Below are 22318 nucleotides of genomic sequence, written 5' to 3'. Positions count from 1 at the left end.
CTTACAGATTTGTAAAATAGCCCCATCAGTAGAGAGTATTCAAACGTTTGAGCGCAGCATTGTACTGAAGGATACCTAGTAATCTCTTGCTTATTTTCAAGTGTTGGCTAATTTTTATGAAAATCAGATTATATGGTGAAGTTGCCATTGTTGATCCTGAAAACACTGGATTTTTTAAACCAACATCAAATATTTATTTCACTACATAGAAACACGTTGAAAAATAGATTTATGGAAAAATAATTTTGGAAATAGAAATGTGTTCTTTAACTTTTTGTCTTGTTTTTGTTCTTTAACTTTTTGTAGTTTTTTTAACTTTTAAAACAAGTGCAGGTAGAGCATTTAAATACATAAAGAACTACGAAGGGTAAAGCAGAGGGAAATGACATTACTAATGGATAATACATGGATTGTTAACATTACTGCTAAATTATGTATCTTCCCTAAAAAAGCCAGAAACATAAATGCCTTCACCACTACTCCCCAGGAAGATTGAAGCTATCATATTACTTGAGAGGAAAAAAGAGTGTGGGATACACTTGTAAATGCAGCTTATTATCTGTGTCTTTGAAATGCCTTTGGTACTTTGTGTACGTGCTATTGATTGTATGCTGAAAAAACCAGTGTAAGCACTCTACGTATGGGAAACATGCCTTAAAATTATCATATCACGTTTTTTAGTCCCGGTTATTTCCCTCGTAAATGCCTTTTCTGTCGGGTGTTCTTCACAAGGCTAAACGTGGAAAAGAAAACGTCTGTTGTCTTTCTATCTGTAGTTAAAAATGTCATAGAGCGTTAGAAAGAATTGGTTGAATTGTTCCTGACTCTAATTTAATTCAGGTTAAATATGAACTCCCCACCCCAAACATTGCAGTGTGCTCTTACATATCTGTCTAGAATATAGAGGTAATGAGACAGCGTCTAGTTAATTAAATAGCAGTCTATGGCAAGGAAGAAGAGGGTAGGAAGTTTTGGTTTAGAAATGCTTTTGTGAGCTCTGAAAGATTCTAGTGTTTCTGCCTTTGTACTGTCTCTTGGAGCCATTTTGGAAGACTGCTCTGGATCTTTCTAGGGCCCAGAGGAAAAGTATAGGGCGCTTTGAGAAAATAAAATTGGTGTCACTGACACAAGAGGGTCAAGGAAGGCTTCTCTAGGGAAGTAACATTTGTGTTGAGTTTGGAGGATATATTCAAATATTTATTGAATGCTTCATGGGTTGCCCTGCACTACTCTTGACACTGACGTTGTAGTAAGGCCCCTGCTCTCATAAAGCTTCGGTTCTGAATGTGTGGAGGAGACCTGGGAAGGACAGACAATAAAGAATAATTATCTGAAAGATCAATAGGAATTAACAAGACAAAGAAAGGGCGGAAAAAGGATTTGAGGCTGAGGGAAAGGTAGGAACATGACTTGTTTTAAAGAACTAAGACCAAGTGAAAAGAAGAGGTTAGTTGGTAGACCAGGTTTAGGTTTCTGCCTGAGAGTAGGAAGCCCTGTAGTGTTACTTATGTAACAAAATAATTAGATTAACTTGATCAAAATTGCTTTTTTAAAAGACTCCAATCGAAAGCTAGAAATGAATAGGATATCCTATGATTTTTTTGTGTGTGTGACGTCAGGCCTGTTCTGGATTTCCTAAAGCCACTGACTATAACAGTAGAACTCCAGGGAGTCATTTGGAATTATTCCAAACTAATAACGACCCAAACTGACCCAGGGGGTTCAGCCAGAACTGAATGAGCATTAGGAATGCATTTTAACTTGCTGCATTTAGCTCCCTGTCAGCCATGATTTAGTAGCTGTCCTCTATTTTCAGTTTAATTTTGGTATGGTATATTTGGAGCTATACTATTCCATTAAAGTGCTTTCTGCTGACTGTCCAAAGCATTACCTGTGTTACCACTTGACATAAATCACGTATATGTCTTTTATATTAACCATGGTCTCTCTTTCAAGGGAACAGTAGTTTGATTATATTGTCTGTTAGCCTGCATGTTTGAATCAGGAAGGAATTTTAATGGAACTAATGGATTTAGCATTATCTCATGTAGTCACTTTAAAAATTAACAAGGTAAAACTTTTCTTCTTTTACGTAAGAACATATGATAGTAGAAAGCCTTTGAAAGGTGTAACATGTTATACACTTCACGTTTTAATGTGTAGAAATAAAGCAACACAATGAAAATAGCATCAAGATCTAGATATGAGCCCTAGTATTGTCTCTTCCAAGTAAAGTTTTCATTCTCCCTGTTTTCTTCATTAAATCACTTTGTAAACTCAAACATTACCTCTTACTTTACATAGCACTTTCTGATTCTTTCTTAACCTACCCATTAGCAACGTTTGGCAGTTGAACTCCTCAACTTTCTTGAAATCCTTTCTGGTTTGGCTTCCAGGCCACCAGCCTCTGCATGTTTTCTCCCTCTGGCTATTACTTTTATGTCCTCTCCTTTGTTGATTCCTCCTCTTCTCCCCAAACTACATCATCCCGACCTCCCCACAGCTTAGTTTTTGGACTTCTGTTTCTATTTATAGTCACTTGTAGATCCCATCCAGCCTCATGGCTTCACATGTCATCTGTATCTGATGATTTCCATATTTTTATTTCTGGCTCAGACCTCTCTCCTGAGCTTTGGTAACCAACTTCTTTCTTGATATTTCCACATACATGTGTGACAAGCATCTCATCCAATACTGACCTCCTTCTCTTCCCCCCAAAACCTGCTCCTTTTGTAGTGTTTCCTGTATCAGTAAGCTACTCCCTCCTTCTAGTTGCTCCAAATAAAAATCTGGAGTTATTCTTGAATCCTATCTTTGGAATCTGTCTAATCTGGCAGCAGATCGTTTCCCTCTACTTTAAAAACTGTAGCTGTACTCTGCCAGCACTTCTTACTCTTCAGCTTCTGCCACCTGGGACCAAGCCATCACCAATCTCCTGTTAAATCAGCCTACAACTGGTCTTCTCTCTTCTGCCCTTGCCCCATGCAGTCTTTTCTCAACACAGCGGAGATAAGTGAGATCTCGTCATTCCTTTGTTCAAAACTGTCATTGCTTCTTGGAATAAAAGTCTAAGTCCTCTCAATAGGTTACTGCACTCTGATAACGCCTGTTGACTTTACGTCTCTGACTTCATTTACTTCTCTCCCTTTATTGCTCTGCTTCTTCCCCACAGTGGCTTCCTAGTACCCACAGACACATTCTAATGTGTAGATATATTCTAATCTCAGGGCTTTTGTGCTTGCTGTTTCTTCTGCCTAGAACCACCTTCCGGGGGATTAAAAACATGACTGGTCCTTGTACCTTTTGGTCTTCAGACAAACATCATCTTGAAGAGGACTCCTCTTGGAGTCTATTTAAAACCATTACATCCCCTGCTTCCTGGACGTACCTGTGTAGATGTTCACAACATAACCCAGTGCAAGCTTATTATCATTGTTCAAAACCTCCAGTATAAATGATAATACTCAGTTTTCAACCTGGTCATCACCCTTCCCTTCCATCTCACATCAGGTTCAAATCTCATCAACTTTGAGTCTTGATTCTTCCTCCTAAATTAGATGGGGTTTTTTTGTTTGCCTTTCTCTACTTTTTTTGCTATGTATACCCAAAAGAATTTTTTAATTGCATGTTTTTATGTTGACATCTAAAAATTTTCATCTTCAAGTTCAAGTAGTTCCTGAAGATACAATTTTATATGTGTTCTTAATACTGGTGTTATAAAATAAAAGTTCCATCAGTCTCTCTCTCTTTTTTTTTTTTTTAAGATTTTATTTATTTATTAGGGAGAGAGAGTGAGAGAGAGCACGAGAAGGGGGAGGGTCAGAGGGAGAAGCAGACTCCCCGCTGAGCAGGGAACCTGACTTGGCAGCTTGATCCCAGCTTGATCCTGGGGCTCTGGGATCATGACCTGAGCCAAAGGCAGACACTTAACCGATTGAGCCAGCCAGGCCCCCATCAGTCTTTTAAATATATCCAGTGAAATCTAAATACCATAGTATGTTGATATCCACCAATGATCCTTTTAAAATATACATGACAAAGTGGTTTTTTTAAACGTTTTTATTTTAATTCCAGTTAACATACAGTGTTATATTAGTTTAAGGTGTACAATATAGTGATTCAACAATTCCATATATCATCTGGTGCTCATCATGACAAGAGCACTCCTTAATCCCCATCACCTATTTCACCCATCTCCCCAATCTTTCTCCCGTCTGGTAACCATCAGTTTGTTCTCTATAATTAAGAATCCGTTTCTTGGGGAGCCTGAGTGGCTCAGTGGGTAAGGCATCTGCCTTCAGCTCAGGTCATGATCCTGGGGTCCATGATCGAGCCCCGCGTCAGGCTTCCTCCTCAGCATGGGAGCCCATTTCTCCCTTTCCCTCTGCCTGCTGCTCCTGCTGCTTGTGCTCTCTCTGTCAAATAAATAAATAAAATCTTAAAAAAAAAAAAAAAAAGAATCTGTTTCTTGGTTTCTCTCTTTTTTTTCCCCTTTGCTCATTTATTTTATTTCTTAAATTCCACATATGAGAGAAATCTTATGGTATTTGTCTTTCTCTGACTTATTTTACTTAGCATTATACTTTCTAGCTTCCTCCTTGTTGCAAATGGGACAAAGCGCTTTTTTAACAGTTGGAAATTTTACATTATTCTTTTTTCTCTGTGAACTTTTCATTGTACTTCCTGCATAATTATATTTTAACATAATATGTTTATGCTTAAAAGTCTTTGACCCCTCGTTTATATTTACACTTTCCTTAACAAAAATGCTGTATATTGAATTTTAAAAAATTTCTTCAGGGTGCCTGGGTGGCTCAGTCGGTTAAGCATCTGCCTTCAGCTCAAGTCATGATTCCAGGGTTCTGGGATCAAGCCCCGAATCACACTCCCTGCTCACCAGAGAGCCTTTCTCCTCTCCCTTTGCTGCTCCCCAGGCTTGTGCTCTCTGTCAAATAAATAAATAAAATCTTTAAAAAAAAAATTTCTTCAATCGACCATGAAGCATCAAAATCGTTCTTAGGGTGCCTGGGTGGTTCAGTCGGTTAAGCGTCTGCCTTCTGCTCAGGTTGTGATTCTGGGGTCCTGGGATTGCGTCCCACCTCAGGCTCCCTGCTCATCAGGGAGTCTATTATTCCCTCCCCCTCTGCCCCTCCCTCACCCCCCGCCATGTTCACAGACACCCTCTCTCATCCTCACTCTCTTCTCTCTCCCAAATAAATAAATAAACAAACAAAATCTTCAAAAAAATCTTTCTTTTAGGGTGAATTGCTAGTAGGACATAGTTGATCAAAAGAACATGCATGTCATGGATTTTGAAAAATTAGTAATTATAAAGCTTTATTGAATAAGCATTATTCAGGGACATCTATGTAGGTGTTTACATTGTTTTTAAATTTGTTGGTGTTTCATGGGTGACTGTTATTGCTAGAATGAGATAGAGTCTTGCAGGAGTGAATCACAGTTCAGCATCAGTTCTATTCCCGTTTCCCATTTCTGTAGATATAAGCCCCCAAAACCCTTGTTAACATAAATAGAAGAAAAATGTACAACAATCAAGATCATTTTTTAAACTTTATTCAAATTATATGCCAAAAGTTATATTGTTATCTATCAAAAAGTTAGTCTTAATGATGTATCAGCCAGTAACTTATTTAGGTTCTCCTGCAATTTTGTTTAAAGTAAAAAGTTGAGGGGCGTCTGGGTGGTTCATCTGGTTAAGCGTCTGCCTTCGGCTCAGGTCATGATCCCTGGGTCCTGGGATCGAGCCCTGCATCAGGCTCCCTACTCAGTAGGGGAACCTGCTTCTCCCTCTCCCTCTGCTGCTCCCCCTGCTTGTGCTCTTTCTCTGTTAAATAAATACATAAAATCTTAAATAATAAAATAAAAATAAAATTCATGGGGAAAAAAAAAGTAAAAAGTTGGAAACCACCTGACTTGCAGAATTTTTTGTTGCCTGGTCTTTAGAGCTATTCGCTTTTTCATTTTCTAGCTTTTCCAGGACATGCCAAAAGACTAATAATTATAACTGTTGCTTTTTTGCTTAGAGATACTTTGTTTAGTCCAATATATCCAAGAAAGTTTGGGAAAGTGAAAACAGTATTAACTTTAGTACACTTTAGCTATAATGATATTTATTAATAACATGTATTTCACCTTATCATATTCTTTAAACATATTTTCATTGAATCCTTAGAGCTATATATCTAGTTCATTGTATTCATTTTCTATTGCTCCTTAACAAATTATTACAAGCTTTAGGGGCTTAATACAACACAAATTTATTGTCTCACAGTTTCTATAAATTAAAAGGCAGAGTTCGGCTGGGTTCTCTGCTTAGGGTCCCAATCAAGGTTTTGGCTGGGGCTGCAGTTTCATCTGAGGCTTGGGGTCTTCTTCCAAGCTCATGTAGTTATTGACAGAATTCATTTGCTTGCAGTTGTATGTCTGAGACCCTCAGCTCCTACAGGCTGCTGTCATTCCTTGGCACATGACCCTCCCTATAACATGTCAGTTTGCTACTGCAAGGCCAACAGGATTGCATCTGCTGTTTCTTATCTCATACTTCTAGATCTGCTTTTAAAGGACTCACCTGATTTTGGTGAGGCCTACCCAGGACGATAATCTTTAAATTAACTCAAAGTCAACTGATTATGGACCTTAGTCACTTTTGCCTTATATGGTAACTTGATCATAGGAGTGATATCCCATCATATTCACAAGTCCTGCCCACACTCAAAAGGAGTACACAGAGCACATATATCAAGGGGTGGGATTCCTAGGGGTCACCTTAGAATTCTGCCTACCATACTCATTCATTTAATGTAAAATATCCACCACATAACCAAATTGGTAAGGTTAGTTTTAACTGTCAAGCCAACCAGCCTCATCATATTTATCTTATTTGAGACAAGGTCTGACTTAATTTTTCAGTTCAAATGAATGTGTTAATAAATGTCACATGCCAACCATCTCACTTCTGAATTCTAATTGTAATACAGAAAAATAATTAAGGTGTGAAAACTTGCTTTGAATTTTTTTCTCTTGAGTGAAATAAGGTAATGTTGCCTTTTAGTATTTTTTTAAATTTTTTAAAAGATTTTATTTAATTATTTGACAGAGGGAGACAGCCAGCGAGAGAGGGAACACAAGCAGGGAGAGTGGGAGAGGGAGAAGCAGGCTCCCAGCGGAGGAGCCTGATGCGGGGCTTGATCCCAGGACTCTGGGATCACGCCCTGAGCCGAAGGCAGATGCTTAACAACTGAGCCACCCAGGCGCCCCTAGAATTTTTTTTTTTTAAGATTTTATTTATTTATTTGAGAGAGAGTGAGATCACAAGCAGGGTGGAAGGGGTAGAGGGAAAAGCAGACTCCCCGCTGAGCAGGGAGCAGGATTCATCCCAAGACCCTGGGATCATGGCCTGAGCTGAAGGCAGACGCTTAACCGACTGACCCACCCAGGCACCTGCCTTTTAGTATTTCTTAAAGATGCTTTCTTTTGTTTTTTTTTTTTCATAGTTTTTCTCCTTAGTAAGGCTGTGGTTTTTGATAGTAGGCTAGGGGATGGAAGAAGCAAAGTACTTAAATAAAAAATATTTGTAATTGTCTCTGTTTAGTGTCCAAGAATTTATTATTTTTTTATTGCCCCCAGGGCAGCACACCGTAGTGAGATCAGAGTAAGAGATCTGCCTTCTGCCTTTCTTCAGCAAAGTGGGAGGAGGGCAGTTGGGGAGAAGAGGTGGGAAAGGAGAACCTGTTTTCTCCTTGAGTGCAGGTACCTTGTCAGGCAGATGACCTTTTTTTTATTTTTTAAACATTTCTTTATTTATTTGAGAGAGCGAGTGAGTTAGAGCACATGCGTGTGAGTGGTGGTAGGGGCAGAGGGAGAGGGGGAGAGACTCTCAGGCAGACTCCCCACTGAGTGGGGAGCCTGACGTGGGCTCGGTTCCACGACCCTGAAAAAATGATCTGAGCTAATAATCAAGAGTCAGACACTTAACTGACTGAGCCACTGAGGCACCCCTGTATCAGATCTTCTTTAAGAAAGAATACATAATGGTACTTTTGGTAGTATGCTGAAGGAAGTAGGTATTTGGCCCAGAGAGTCTTAAACTTTGAATAAAACATATTTAAAGTAGTGATCTTTTCCTAGTTCACAGGGGAGAAAAGCCAATATTAATTTTTTTTCAATTTCAATTTTATATTTCACTCATAAGTGTTTTATTTTTTTAAGATTTTATTTATTTATTCGACAGAGATAGAGACAGCCAGCGAGAGAGGGAACACAAGCAGGGGGAGTGGGAGAGGAAGAAGCAGGCTCCTAGCAGAGGAGCCTGATGTGGGGCTCAATCCCACAACGCTGGGATCACACCCTGAGCCGAAGGCAGACGCTTAACCGCTGTGCCACCCAGGCGCCCCCGCTCATAAGTTTTTCTTAAGTCTATGGTGTGGTGCCTGCTGCTGTTTACTTGCTAGTGAGTAATAGAAGATTGTAAAACAAATGAACAAGAGATAGGCTTTACAAGGAAAAGAGTTTATGATACTTTTTGTTTTTCTTTACAAATGTGTGCCTATGTTTTTCAGTTTTCTAGTCATTTTTACTACTATTACTCCTATTCTCGATGATGTAATATTAGTCTCTTAATATTTTCATACTCTGCCCAGAGCACTGTACTTCCTTATGCTTTGCCACTGGAACAAGTTGGGAACCATCGACCTAGCCTGCAGTTTCTTGGCTTTACAGGCTAATGGCCAGCCTGTATGGGAATGTACTTACAGATCATGTGCCATTTCATTCCATTCAAGGACAATTTTAATGACAAAAATTTTGGCCTCCACTAATAGTATCCTCTACTTGTTTTGATTATTTTATGGTAAACCCCCACCTAATATTAAGCTAAATAGAGTGAGATTCTTGGCCTGTACTTACCTCCTTTTTAAATAAACTTACATTGAAAACCCCTCAAGAAAGTTCCTAATTAAGAGCGCTGAATCTAAGTGAGAAGTGAATATTAAAAGACAGTGGGAATAGAGGAGAATAGTGGAAATCTCCTCTAGTGTTTAATGTTACATGGGATAACGGAGTCTCCTGGTACATATCCAGTGAAATAAAAGCAAATTTTATGGAGTTCTCAGTTTTTCCCTGTCCCCAGAAATCTGTTTGATACCGTGAATTTATTTATTGAACAAGTATTTACTGAGCATGGCACTAGATTACCCGTGTGTTAGAAATAAAGGGGTGGGGAAATGGGAGAAAACCAAAAACATAAGAAATGATTCTGACCTTGAAGAGTTGATAGTATGCAGCTGTGCTTTTAATTCTTCATTATACACCCTAGTCAAAAAATTGCTACCTTAGGGTGCCTGGGTGGCTCAGTCGGTTAAGTGTCTGCACTCATCCATGGTCCCGGGGTCCTGGGATCGAGTCCCACATCAGGCTCCCTTCTCAGTGGGAAGCCTGCTTCTCCCTCTGCCACTCCCCATGGCTTGTGCTCTCTCTCTCTCTCAAATAAATAAATAAAATCTTTAAAAAAAATTGCTACCTCAGGGGGCGCCTGGGTGACACAGCGGTTAAGCGTCTGCCTTGGGCTCAGGGCGTGATCCCGGTGTTGTGGGATCGAGCCCCACATCAGGCTCCTCCACTATGAGCCTGCTTCTTCCTTTCCCACTCCCCCTGCTTGTGTTCCCTCTCTCGCTGGCTGTCTCTACCTCTGTCGAATAAATAAATAAAAAATATTTTAAAAAAAATTGCTACCTTAGAATATTATACTTTATATTATTTTTTAAAACTTTATTGGAAGTATAATTGACAAAATAAACTGCACATATTTAAAGCATACAGTTTGATAAGTTTTTATGTATGTATATTTTGGTGAAGCCATCACAATAAAAATATTGAATATACCTTTCAGCCCTATAATTTCCTCTTGACTCTGACTCTCTTTAATTGTCCTTCCCTCCCTCCCCATTTCTTGTACCCAAGCAATTTCTGATCTGCTTTCCATTACTGTAGATTGCATTTTCTAGAGTTTTGTGTAATGGAATCATACAATATATACTCTTTTTTCCTGGCTTCTTTAACTCAGCATAATTATTTTGAGATTCATCCATTTTGCTTCATATAGTAATAGTTCACTCCTTTTTATTGCTCAGTAATATTCCATTGTGTGGCTATACCACAGTTTATTAATGTGCCTTTGGTTTTCAGATCTTGGCTATTACAAATAAAACTTCTGTGAATATTTGTGTACAAGTCTTTGTATGGATATATATTTCCTTTTTTCTTGGGTAATTACCAAATAGTGGCTGGATTAGATAGGAGGTGTATGTTTAACTTTTTAAGTAAATATCAAATTTTCCCATTCAAACCATTGTACAGTTTTCTAACTCACCACGAAGTATGAGAGTTTCAGTTCTTCCTGCCTACATTTGATATTTAATTTAATTTTAGCCATTGTAATAGGTGTGTCCTGGTATATTCTTATGGATTTAATTTGCATTTCCCCAGTGATTAATAATGTTGAACATCTTTCATGTTATTTACCATGCATATATTTTCTTTGGTGAAGTGTTCAGATCTTTTGCTCATTTTTATTGAGTTGTTTTGAATTGTTAAGTTTTGAGAACTCTTTATATGTCTGAATACAAATCCTTTATCAGATATATGCTCTACAGAGATTTTCTTCTGGTCTGTAGCTTCTTTTTTCATTTTTTTTAAATTAACATATAATGTATTATTGGTTTCAGAGGTACAGGTTTGTGATTCATCAGTCTTATATAATACCCAGTGCTGATTACAACACATACCCTCCCCAGTGTCCATCACCCAGTTACCCCATCCTTCTACCCCTTCCACTCCAGCAACCCTCAGTTTGTTTCCTATGATTAAGAGTCTTTTACGGTTTGTCTCCCTCTCTGGTTTCATCCTATTTTTTCCTCTCTTCCCCTATGATCCTGTTTTGTTTCTTAAGTTTCACATATCATTGAGATTATATGATAATTGTCTTTCTCTGATTGACTTATTTCGCTTAGCATAATACCCTCTAGTTCCATCCATGTCGTTGTAAGTGGCAAGATTTCATTTGTTTGATGGCTGCGTAACATTCCATTGTATATATTTGCCACCTCTTCTTTATCCATTCATCTGTCGATGGACATGTGGGCTCTTTCCATAGTTTGGCTATTGTGGATATTGCTGCTACAAATACTGGGGTACAGGTGCCCCTTCAGAGCACTACATTTGTATATTTGGGGTAAATACCCAAGTAGTGCAATTGCTGAGTCGTAGGGTAGCTCTATTTTCAACTTATGGAGGAACCTCCATACTGTTTTCCAGAGTGGCTGCAGCAGCTTGCATTCCCACCAGCAGTGTAGGATCCTCAGCAACATCTGTTGTTTCCTGACTTATTAATTTTAGCCATTCTGACTGGTGTGAGGTGGTATCTCATTGTGGTTTTGATTTGGATTATTTGTTCTTTTGGTGTTGAGTTTGGTAAGTTCTTTATACATTTTGGATACTAGCCCTTTATCTATGTCATTTGCAAGTATCTTCTCCCATTCTGTCAGTTATCTTTTGGTTTTGTCGACTGTTTCCTTTGCTGTGCAAAAGCTTTTTATCTTGGTGAAGTACCAATAGTTCATTTTTGCCTTTGTTTCCCTTGCCTTTGGAGACATGTCTAGCAAGAAGTTGTTGCGGTCAAGGTCGAAGAGGTTGCTGCCTGTGTTCTCCTCTAGGATTTTGATGGATTCCTGTCTCACATTTAGGTCTTTCATCCATTTTGAGTCTATTTTTGTGTATGGTATGAGGAAATGGTCCACTTTCATTCTTCTGCATGTTATTTTCTTAATATTATCTTTTAAAGAGCAAAAGTTTTAAGTTTTTATGAAGTCCAGTTTATCCATTTGCTTTTTTAGAGACTATGCTTTTAGTGTCATATTTAGGAAAACTTCGGTTAACTGAGAGTTATAAAAATTTTGTTTTTTTCTCCTACAAGCTTTATAGTTTTAGGTTTTATATTTAGATCTATGATCTAGTTGAGTCAATTTTTACATATGATGAGTTATTTATTTATTTATTTAAATTTTATTTATTTATTTGAGAGAGCAAGCAAGAGCACGAATAGTGGGAGGAGCAGAGGGGAAGGGAGAAGCAGACTCCTTGCTGACAGGGAGCCAGACATGGGGCTCCATCCTGGGACTCCAGGATCACGACCTGATCCGAAGGCAGACGCTTAACTGACGGAGACACCCAGGCATCCTGAGATAGTTTTATATATGTTATGTTTTTTGCATATGTATATCTGTTGTTCCACCACTGTTTATTGGCATAAATATTTAAAATGTATAGTTTAATAAGTTTTCTCCTTTGCTTTGTGCCTGTATCAAAAATCATTCATCTAGGGGCACCTGGCTGGCTCACTTGGAAGAGTGTGTGACTTTTCATCTCGGGGTTGTGAGTTTGAGCCCCATATTGGGTGTAGAGATTACTTAAAAATAAAATCTTAAAAAAAAAAAGTTATTCATCTATTTATGTGTGGCTTTATTTCTGGATTCTTTATTCTGTTTTATTGACCTTTTGCCTGTCTTTACAACAATATCCATACTATTTTGATTATTGTAGCTTTATAAAAATTCTTGAAATCAGGTAGTTTTAGCCCTCCAACTTTGTTGTTTTTCAGAGTTGTTTTGGTTATTCTAGGACCTTTGTATTTCTGTAAGAATTTTAAAATCAGGGTATCATTTTATACACAAAAACCTGCTGGAATTTTTATTGGGATTGTGTGAATCTGTAGTTCATTTAAGAAGAATTGACATCTTAATTATATTATATAGTTATTATGATGAGTCTTCCAGTTCATAAAGTTTATCTTTTTATTTACATAGGTCTTTTGAAGTTTCTGTTAGCAATATTTTGTAGTCGTTGTGTATATTTTTAGAATGAAATTTGCTTTTTCTTTTCAAATTGAATTTTAACTCTTTTATACCAACTAAAAAGCTTCTGGTATTCTTAATTAATGTTTGAGACATTTGCATCCTTTCAAAAATCTTGACAATGGAATGAACAATTTGGCATAAATAAATGTCATGCTGTGTAGCCAGAGGGATTTATTTCTACATTATACCAAAAACTCAAATCTTAATTGATTAAACAAATGCACTAGCAAGATTTTTTTTTTTTGATTGTGACTACGAAGAACTGAAAAATATAAATTAGGAAATAACACTTCTGAAACTTGTCAAATCTATTGTTTATCTGGATAGAGAATAATTTAAAGTTTAATGTTTTTATATGTGTTTATAAATGGATCTATATATAGTGTCATGACTATTCTTTTTTCAGTGTATGTATAAGGAAATACCTTCTGGCAATTTGAAAATATGGTGTAACTAAAATACAGGTCTGACTTGTTAATCTACTGTTAAAGACTGAAAATTATTTTAATTGCTCTTTTTCTGACTAGTCTTTCAGAAAAATATGATAGGTGAGTTCTGATATGGTAATTTTGTTTACTGTGTCTTAGGGTGCTGAGATAGTAAATACCGTGCAGGTACAAAGTATGGGTATCTTTCATTGTCAACTTGATGTCCTATTAGTATTTATGTGTGGGATTTTAATATATATTTGTTTTTATGACTTTTCATATTTACAGTTACTTTAAGAAATTTGACTTAAGGAATTTTGATGCTCAGTGTTAAAGTTGTGTTGCAGGTTATTTACCAAAATCATAATCGTAGAAAAAAAATCCATTCCAGTTAGACGTTATCTTAATTCTCATGCAGTCACTTTCACTGAGTAAGGCACTTGGCTTTTATGGAAGGATGTTATAAGAAACAGCCTTATGAATGCCATTGCTAAACTTACATTGTAAATGCTTTTTTTTTTAATTAGAAAAGAAGAGTCTTTTAATTCTATTGATCTAATAGAAATATATGGTAAGATGTAATTAAATTTCTTCTTGTCGTGTTAAAGAAGTGCAGGATGTAAGAGAAAATATTTGTTTCCCAAAATCTATTTTGAATTTATAAAGAAATATTATAAAGCCTGGCTTTTTGGATTTTGGTTCTTTATAAATATCTAATTGCTTTACTTTAAACTCTTCTTTTCCAGAGCCCTTAAAAAAGTAATATTTGTTATCTCTAGTTTTATGTATCCTCCATTTTCCCACTTCCCCAGTTCTGATTATGTTTCTTTGTAAGTTAGTTTGTATTTTATCAAAATTATTCCTGCAAATAAAAAGATAACTAACTTTATAAGGCTTATAAGAAAAATAGCAGTACCTCTTCCCATTCACAAAATTTTCTGCTTTCCAGAGACAGTCACTTCTAGCTTTTCAAAGTGATTCATTTCATTGTTCTATATCTTTAAGGAAAAATTTTGCTATTTCTTGATTTTTCTGTTTTGTTTTTTTTTTTTTTAAGATTTTATGTATTTTAGAGAGAGTGCACAAGCTGGGGGAGGGACAGAGAGAGAGAGAGAATCTCAAGCAGACGCCTCACTGAGCCTGGAGCCCAAGTGGGGCTTGATCTCACAACCCTGAGAATATGGCCTGAGCTGAAATCAACAGTTGGTGCTTAACTTACTGAGCCACCCTGGCACCCCTAATATTCTCTAATACACATATATATTTCCTCCCTGCAACCATACACACCTTATCATACATACATACTTCCTGCCTCAACCCCCACGCTTGGTTATATCTTAGTTTTGTTTGGATCAGTATTCAAAGTTTACATTAGTATGACTGTAAATGCTGTTATAGGTAAACCACTTTTTCTTTCCTACCTAACCTTTTATTTTTACTGGAGTTAGTAATTGTCTTGTTTTCTTGTTTGTGTAGTTTTCTACGTACTTACTAATTCAAGCTTAGACTCTCTACCAGTTGTCTGAATAGCCTCTTAAGATTTTTAGATCCAGACAAACCATGAGACTCTTCATCTCAGGAAACAAACTGAGGATTGCTGGAGGGGAGGAGAGTGGGAGGTAGCGGCTGGCTGGCTTGATGGACATTGGGGAGGGTATGTGTTGTGGTGAGCGCTGTGTAATGTGTAAGACTGATCAATCACAGACCTGTACCCCTGAAACAATACATTATATGTAAATAATTTTAAAAATTCTTATCAAGTAAAAGAAAAAAGATTTTTAGATCCTTCAGATGCTCTTATCAATTTAATCTTTTTTAAAGTTTTTGTTTATTTGTTTTAGTAGTCTCTACATCCAATGTGGGGCTTGAACTCATGACCCTGATGAGATCAAGAGTCACGTGGTTGGGGCGCATGAGATCAGGGTTGTGAGATCAAGCCTCCTGTGGGCTCTGTGCTCAGTGCAGAGTCTGCTTGAAATTCTCTCTCCCTCTCCTCTGCCCCTCCTGCTCATGCTCTCCCTATCTCTCTAAAATAAATTGAGAAATTGTAAAAAAAAAAAAAAGTTGCAAGATCTTCAACTGAGCCAGTCAGGCACCCGTCAATTTCATCTTCTTGAGACAGTTTCTCCCAGAGTCTTCTGATCTTTAGTCTGGACTGGTGACCTTATGGCTGTTGTACATCTCTCATAATTTCCCTTCACTTTATCCTGGGTACTCCTTTGGCCTTTTTTTCTGTATCGATTCCTTCATTTCTTATATACCATATTTTTCTCTTGATTTATACTCTTGTTTTACTGTGGTACAAACTATAAAAGCTTAATGAGAAAGGGTGCATGGGAGATAAAAATTTTTGACCTGTTATGTCTAAGCATGTCTTCATTTTACCGTGACATTTTATTAATAGTTTGTTAGGATCTTATTCTAAGTTGGAAATCTGTCTTCTAGCTTCTAGTGTTATGGTTGAAGTCTGGAACTAGTCCAATGTCTACTTTGTATATGACCCACTTCTTCCCTTCACCCTAAGCTTGTAGGGTATTCTCTTTGTCTCCAGGGTTCTGCATTTTAACTTCATTTATTAGCTGGGGACTAGCAGGGCCCTTTTGACTTACTTTATTGTAATTTTATCCTTCGATTTTCTGTTTGCTAGATGATTCTCCAACTTTTTAAACTTACTTGTGGTGAAGTAGTAAAGTAATCAAAAATGCATAAAACATAAATATACAATTTAAGGAACACTTATTCAGCATTTTTCTCAATAGAAATCTCCAGAAGGTAACCACTTTTATGGTAATCACTGCCTTGCTTTTTCTTTTATAGTTTTACCATTTAAACATGTGTCCCTAAACGTTACAGCTTAATTTTGTCTGATCTTGAAGTGGAATTCCATCGTATTTATTCTTATCTGGTTTCTTTCTGCCAACATTATTTCCAAATTGTAGCCACATTTTATTTTTCTTCCTGTATTACACTGTATGAATATGCTACAATTTATTCCACTCTTAATAGATACTTGAGTTTTTAGTTGGAAGGTATCACTAAGTAATAATGTTACGTAGGAGCCTTCTTGTACATGTCTTTTAGTAAACCTGTGTGCTTATTTCTCTAGAACAGTGCTGTCTGATAGATACATAATGTAAGTCACATATGTAATTTTAAATTTTCTCATAGCCACATTAAAAGAGTAAGAAGAAACTTATGAAATCTATTTTAATAATATATTTTATTTATCCTAAATCTAATCATTTTAGCATATAATCAGTATAAACATTGAGATATTTGACATTCTTTTTAAATACTAAATCTTTGATATCTGGCATGTATTTTACACTTAAAGCCCATTTTATTTCAGTAGAGGTACATTTTAGGTGCTCAGTAGCCATATGTGGCTAGTATTGAGATTTTTATCATTTTTTTTTCTGCTGAATTTCTAGGAGTTCTTTATATGTTCTGGATATGAGCCCTTTTGTTTTATGTGTTACATAAATCTTCTCCAGTGCTAACTTGTCTTTTTACTTCCTTAAAGGTCTTGAACGTAAGTTTTAATTTTTAATTTAAAGTTGTGTTTATCAGTCCTTTCTTTTATGGATAGTAATTTTTGGTCTTGTTTAGGAAATCCTTTCCTATCCCGAGATCATGAAGACTCTATCTTGTTTTATATTCACAATTTATTAGGTCTTTATGGAATAGTTCTAAAATATCCAACTAGAATTGTTGTTTGTGTAAAGTGTGAATCGGAGTTGAGTTTCATTCTTCTCCGTATGGGTATCCAGTTGTTCACTATTTATATGCTTCCCCGACTTCCCATGACCTCATCCTCATACCCTGTAGTACCACCTTTGTTGTAAATCAAGGGTCTGTATATTTATGGGCTTGTTTATATTCTCTCTTCTCTGCGATTCATCTGTTTGTCGTTATAACATTATCACATTCTTACTGTAGCTTTGTAATAAAATCCCAGTAACAATTACAGCAAGTACTTTCACTTCTTTTAAGTGGCTGATTTTCTTAGCCATTTGCATTTCCATATAAGTTTTTTGGTTTTTTTTTTTTTTTTTTTTTTTAAGATTTTATTTGTTTGACAGAGAGCAAGCACAAGCAGGGGGAACAGCAGAGGGAGAGGGAGAAGCAGACTCTCTGCTGAGCAGGGAGCCCGATGCAGGACTCAATCCCAAGACTCTGGGATCGTGACTTGAGCCAAAGGCAGACACTTAACCGATTGAGCCACCCAGGAACCCCTCCATATAAGTTTTGAAATTATCTTGTCAGTTTCAGCAAACACAATTTTTGGTTTTGACTGTGATTTTAACTCTGTGGATCAGTTTGAGAATTGATATCTTTACAATATTAAGTCTGATAATTCATGAACATGCTATTATATTTCATTTATTTGGATCTTTAATTCCTCTCAGAGTCTATAGTTTTCTCCCCAAGGGTCTTGTACTTCTTTTGTTAAGGTGTGTTTCGAGGTACATATTTTTTATTCCATTGTAAATGATATTATTTAAGATTTTTATTTTTCATCTTTGTTGTGTTCCACAGAAATAAAATTTTATTTTTTATGAATTAAAATAATTTGGGGTGCCTGGGCATGTTGGTTTAAGTGGCCAACTCTTGATTTCAGTTCAGGTCATGATCTCAGGGTTGTGGAATTAAACCTGCCTCAGGCTCTGCGCTCAGAGCAGAGTCTGCTTGAGAGTCTCTCTCTTCCGCTCCCTCTGCCCTTCCCCCTGCTCATGCACACTCTTTCTGTCAAATAAATAAATAAAATCTTTTAAAAAATAACTTATCTGTATAATATTTTGATTTTCCTTCATGGGTATATGAGTCTGGTGTCTCCAAAGAAGCAGAAACACACATACATACTTTCTCTTTCTCTTCCTCTGTGTCTCTCTCTGAAAAAGGTAGAGAAGTCCAAAATCTGCAGTCAGTAAGCTGGAGACCCAGGAGACCTGGTGATATAGCCCTAGTCCAAGTCCTAGTTCATGGCAGAAGACCAAAATCCTGGCTCAAAGACTGGCAGAGAGAAAGAATTCTTTCTTACTCAGCCTTTCTTATTCAGCGGGTCCACTCACACTGGGGAGGGCAGTCTGCTTTACTCAGTATACCAATTCAAATGTTAATTTTACTCAGAAACCCTCATAGACACACTCAGAAATAATGTTTAACCAAATGTCTGGGCATCCTGTGGCCCAGGCTAATTGACACATAAAATTAATTATCATAGTGGGCAATCAGATCATCTGTAAATCTCTTCCTTTCTAATTCTTACGCTTTTATTTCTTTTTCTTTCTGGACTTCACTATCCAGGACCTCCAGTACAATGTGGAATAGAAATGATAGAACGAGTATCCTTGCCTTTTTCCTGATATCAAAAAGAAAGCTTTCAGTATTTCACCATTGATTATGTTTATTATAGGTTTTTTTTTGTTTGTTTTTTGTTTTGGTAGATATCCTTTTACTAAATTAAGTTCACTAGGAGATTTTATTTGAATGAATGTTGAGTTTTTTAGATGCCTTTTTTCCCTAAATCATTGATATTATCATATTAAATTTTCTTTTTTCATCTGTTAGCCGGGTGAATTACTTTGCTTGATTTTCCAACATTAAATCAACTTTACATTCCTGGGATAAACCCGCTTGGTTGGTCACATGTTTTTTAAATGTATTATTGAATTTAGTTGATATTTTACTTAGGCTTTTATTTCTAGGCTGATTAGTAAAAATGGCTTATAATTTTCATCTTTTTTTGAATTTTTATATCAAGGCTAGTCTCACAATAAGTTGGGAAGTCTATTTTGTTCTTCTTCCAGTTTCTTTCTTAAATGTTTGAGTTTGTCAGTGAAGCCGTATGAGCTATAAAAGCAAGTCTCAAAAAATTTCAAAAAATTGAACTCCTAGAAAGTATGTTTTCTGACCACAATGAGATTATTCTAGAAATCAGTAAAAAAGAGAACTTAAAAAAAATGCCATATGTTTAGAAATTAAGAAATATACTTCTAAATTCTGAAAGTCAGAGAGAAAACCATAATGGAAATTAGTAGCTATTTTGAACTGGATAATTAAAATATTCTATATTAAAATCTGTAGGGTTTTTTGTTTGTTTTTTTGGTTTTTTTTTCCAAAGGTAGGTCTTAGACTATTTAAGTATTCTATTACTTTCTGCTCTGTGGGTTAAGAAAAGTTTACAGAGACCAACAATTAGAGGTGGGTTTTCCCTCCACTTTTTTTCTTATGTCTGTATTTGAATAACTATTCTAGTAAAATGTTAATTATAAATAAGATTCTCTGAGCTCTGTCATAGTTATTTTTGCCTGTACTTTAACTGAGAACTTTTTTTTTTTTTTAAGGTTCAGGAGCAAGTACATCCCAATCTCTCAGCTAATGAAGAGTCTCTGTATTATATTGAAGAGCTGATTTTTCAGCTGCTTAATAAATTATGCATGGCTCAACCAAGGACTGTTCAAGATGTGGAGGTAAAAACTATTTTGATATTTCAAAAAGTCACTGAACCATTGTACAAATTAATTTTTTTAATCTAAATCTATATCATTCTAATCATGATGGAAACTAAAACCGTTGAAATCATATGTGGAATATGTGCTGAGTTCAACAAAGATACCAAGGCAAGTCAATGGGGAAAGGAAAGTGTTTCAGCAAGAAAAGTGCTAAAATAACCGAACAAATTTATGAGAGGAAAACCCTTGAAACCTATTTCACCTAAGGATTAATTCAAGATGGCTCATAGTCTTAAGCATAAAAGCTGAAACTATAAAGTTTTAGATGAGAATGCAGGAGAATATCTACTTAACCTGGGGTTAACCAAATTTTTTTTTACAGAGGACTCAAAACACAGTATTAATGAGAAAATGAAAAAGGTTTAAGTCACAAACCAGGAGAAAATGTTTGTGATATATATTCCTTACAAAGGATTTGTATCCAAAATGAAACTCCTACAAATCAAAAATAAAAAGACCCCTTCCTCCCCCAAATGGGCAAAAGTCTTAAACAGACACTTCATAGAAAGAAGATATGGTATTGATCAATAGGCTCATGAAAAGTGCTCAAGTTCTTTTTTTTTCTTTCATTTTTTTTTTAAGTAATTTCTACACCCAGCATGGGGCTCAAACTCACAACCCGAGATCAAGAGTTGCGTGCTCCACTCACTGAGACAGCCAGGTGCCCTTCAAGCTCTAAGTCACAGGGAAATAGACATTAAAACCATATTGAGATACCATTTCACACCCTTCTCAAGGGACAGAATTGAAGACTAATAACACCAAATGCGATGTAGCATAACTAGAACTCTTATGCATTGCTAGTGGGAGTGTAAAATGGTATAATCACTTTGGAAAATTGTTTGGCAGTTTCTTATAAAGTTAAATATACAGTATATCTAGCCTGTGACCCAGCAGTTTTACTCCTAAGTGTTTAACCTAGAGAAATGACAATATATGTTCACAAAGAGACTTATGCATGAATGTACAAGCAGTTGTATTCATAACAGCCAAAAATTGGTAACAACTCAAATTTCTATCAACAAGAAAATGAATAAACAGATTGTGGTTGATTTATAAAATGGACTACTACTCAGTAATAAAATAAAGAATGAACTATTGATATGTGTGATAACGTGGCTATAATTTATGGACATTTTATAGAACAAAAAAAGCCAGACCTCAGAGAGTACATATGGTATGATACATTTATATGAAGTTCAGAAACAGCTAAAATTAATGGTGATAGAAATCAGAAAGGTGGCTGCCTATGAGGGGTGGAGAGTGAGATGATAAAAATATTCTATATCTTTATGAAAGTGGTGGTTACACAGGTGTAAGCATTTTTCAAAACATTGAATTGTACACTTAAGGTCTGTGCATTGTACTGCATATAAATACTGCTTCAATAAAGGACTAGTAAAAACCTAAGGATATTTACTGTTTGATTAATACACAGACACACCTCTAAAAAATTGTGTGAGTTAGTGCTAAAATATTTGTTTTGGCTCAGTTAGATGGGAGTATTTTTAGGTTTTTAGAAATACCTATTGATACAGCTTTCAAAAAATTGCTTTTGTACTATACTGCTTACATCACCTTTCTTTTGAAAATTGTTTGTATAATAAAGCAACAACTTCCAGTATGAAGGAAAATCTTAATTTGGAATAATTGAGCTATTAAGATTTTTAGGGACTCTTGGAATTAAAGCATTTGTTTCCCTACTGTCAGCTCTAAGACATTAAGTATTAAAAAAGCATACTTCTCAATAGCTAAATATGCTAAAAGATGAGAGCATAATTTTAAAAATCAGGAAGTCCCACTAAAAATTGGAGTTTGATTCACTTATCATTAGTTCTCATTATTCATGCCAACCACTGGTTAAATTTTAGATTAGATGAACCATAATAGTAACCTAAAAGGCTTAGATTGTTTTTGCCAAGAGATGTATTTCCTTAAGCCAATCTGAGCTTTGTCACCCACTTGATCCTTTAAAGAGGTACAGGACATCTCTTCTTTTTAAAATTCATGGGGCGCCTGGGTGGCTCAGTTGTTAAGCATCTGCCTTCGGCTCAGGGCGTGATCCCCGGCATTCTGGGATCGAGCCCTGCATCAGGCTCCTCCGCTGGGAGCCTGCTTCTTCCTCTCCCACTCCCCCTGCTTGTGCTCCCTCTCCCACTGGCTGTCTCTCTCTCTGTCAAATAAATAAAATCTTTTAAAAAAATAAAATTCTTCTCTATATTTTAAGCTCTAGGGTTAGCAAAAGGAGAGTGATGCATAATAATTATTAATGAGTTAGCAACTTCTGCTAGGTAAAGATTTTTAACCCTACGAACTTTATTGTAAAATCACTGGTGAGTATTTCATGCCGGTTTTAATCTCTCCTAATGTTACTTTTTCCTAGTTCTCATTCCATCTTAATTAAGCTTATGCTTAAAGCTTTCTGTTTAATCATGGGAATTATGTG

The 22318-nt window shown here is 36.2% G+C and overlaps 1 protein-coding gene across 3 annotated transcripts in view; it reads left to right on the top strand.

Moving 5' to 3' along the window:
• The window catches only part of SOS2 (SOS Ras/Rho guanine nucleotide exchange factor 2), an 80017-nt gene that overhangs the window by 3058 nt on the left and 54641 nt on the right, over nucleotides 1–22318 (top strand). For 2 of the 3 annotated variants that reach the window (XM_057306425.1, XM_026513684.4), the window contains exon 2: nucleotides 19705–19830. In XM_057306425.1, coding sequence (XP_057162408.1) covers nucleotides 19705–19830 — 126 coding nt within the window. Of the gene's footprint in view, nucleotides 1–19704; nucleotides 19831–22318 lie in introns of those variants that run through there. The other variant, XM_048218016.2, reaches the window with a different exon arrangement.

This window comes from Ursus arctos, unplaced genomic scaffold (assembly GCF_023065955.2).
Source record: "Ursus arctos isolate Adak ecotype North America unplaced genomic scaffold, UrsArc2.0 scaffold_37, whole genome shotgun sequence".
Classification (NCBI taxonomy): Eukaryota; Metazoa; Chordata; class Mammalia; order Carnivora; family Ursidae; genus Ursus; species Ursus arctos.
Note: the sequence above shows the minus strand (reverse complement) of the source record. Positions and strands in the feature narration are given on the sequence as shown.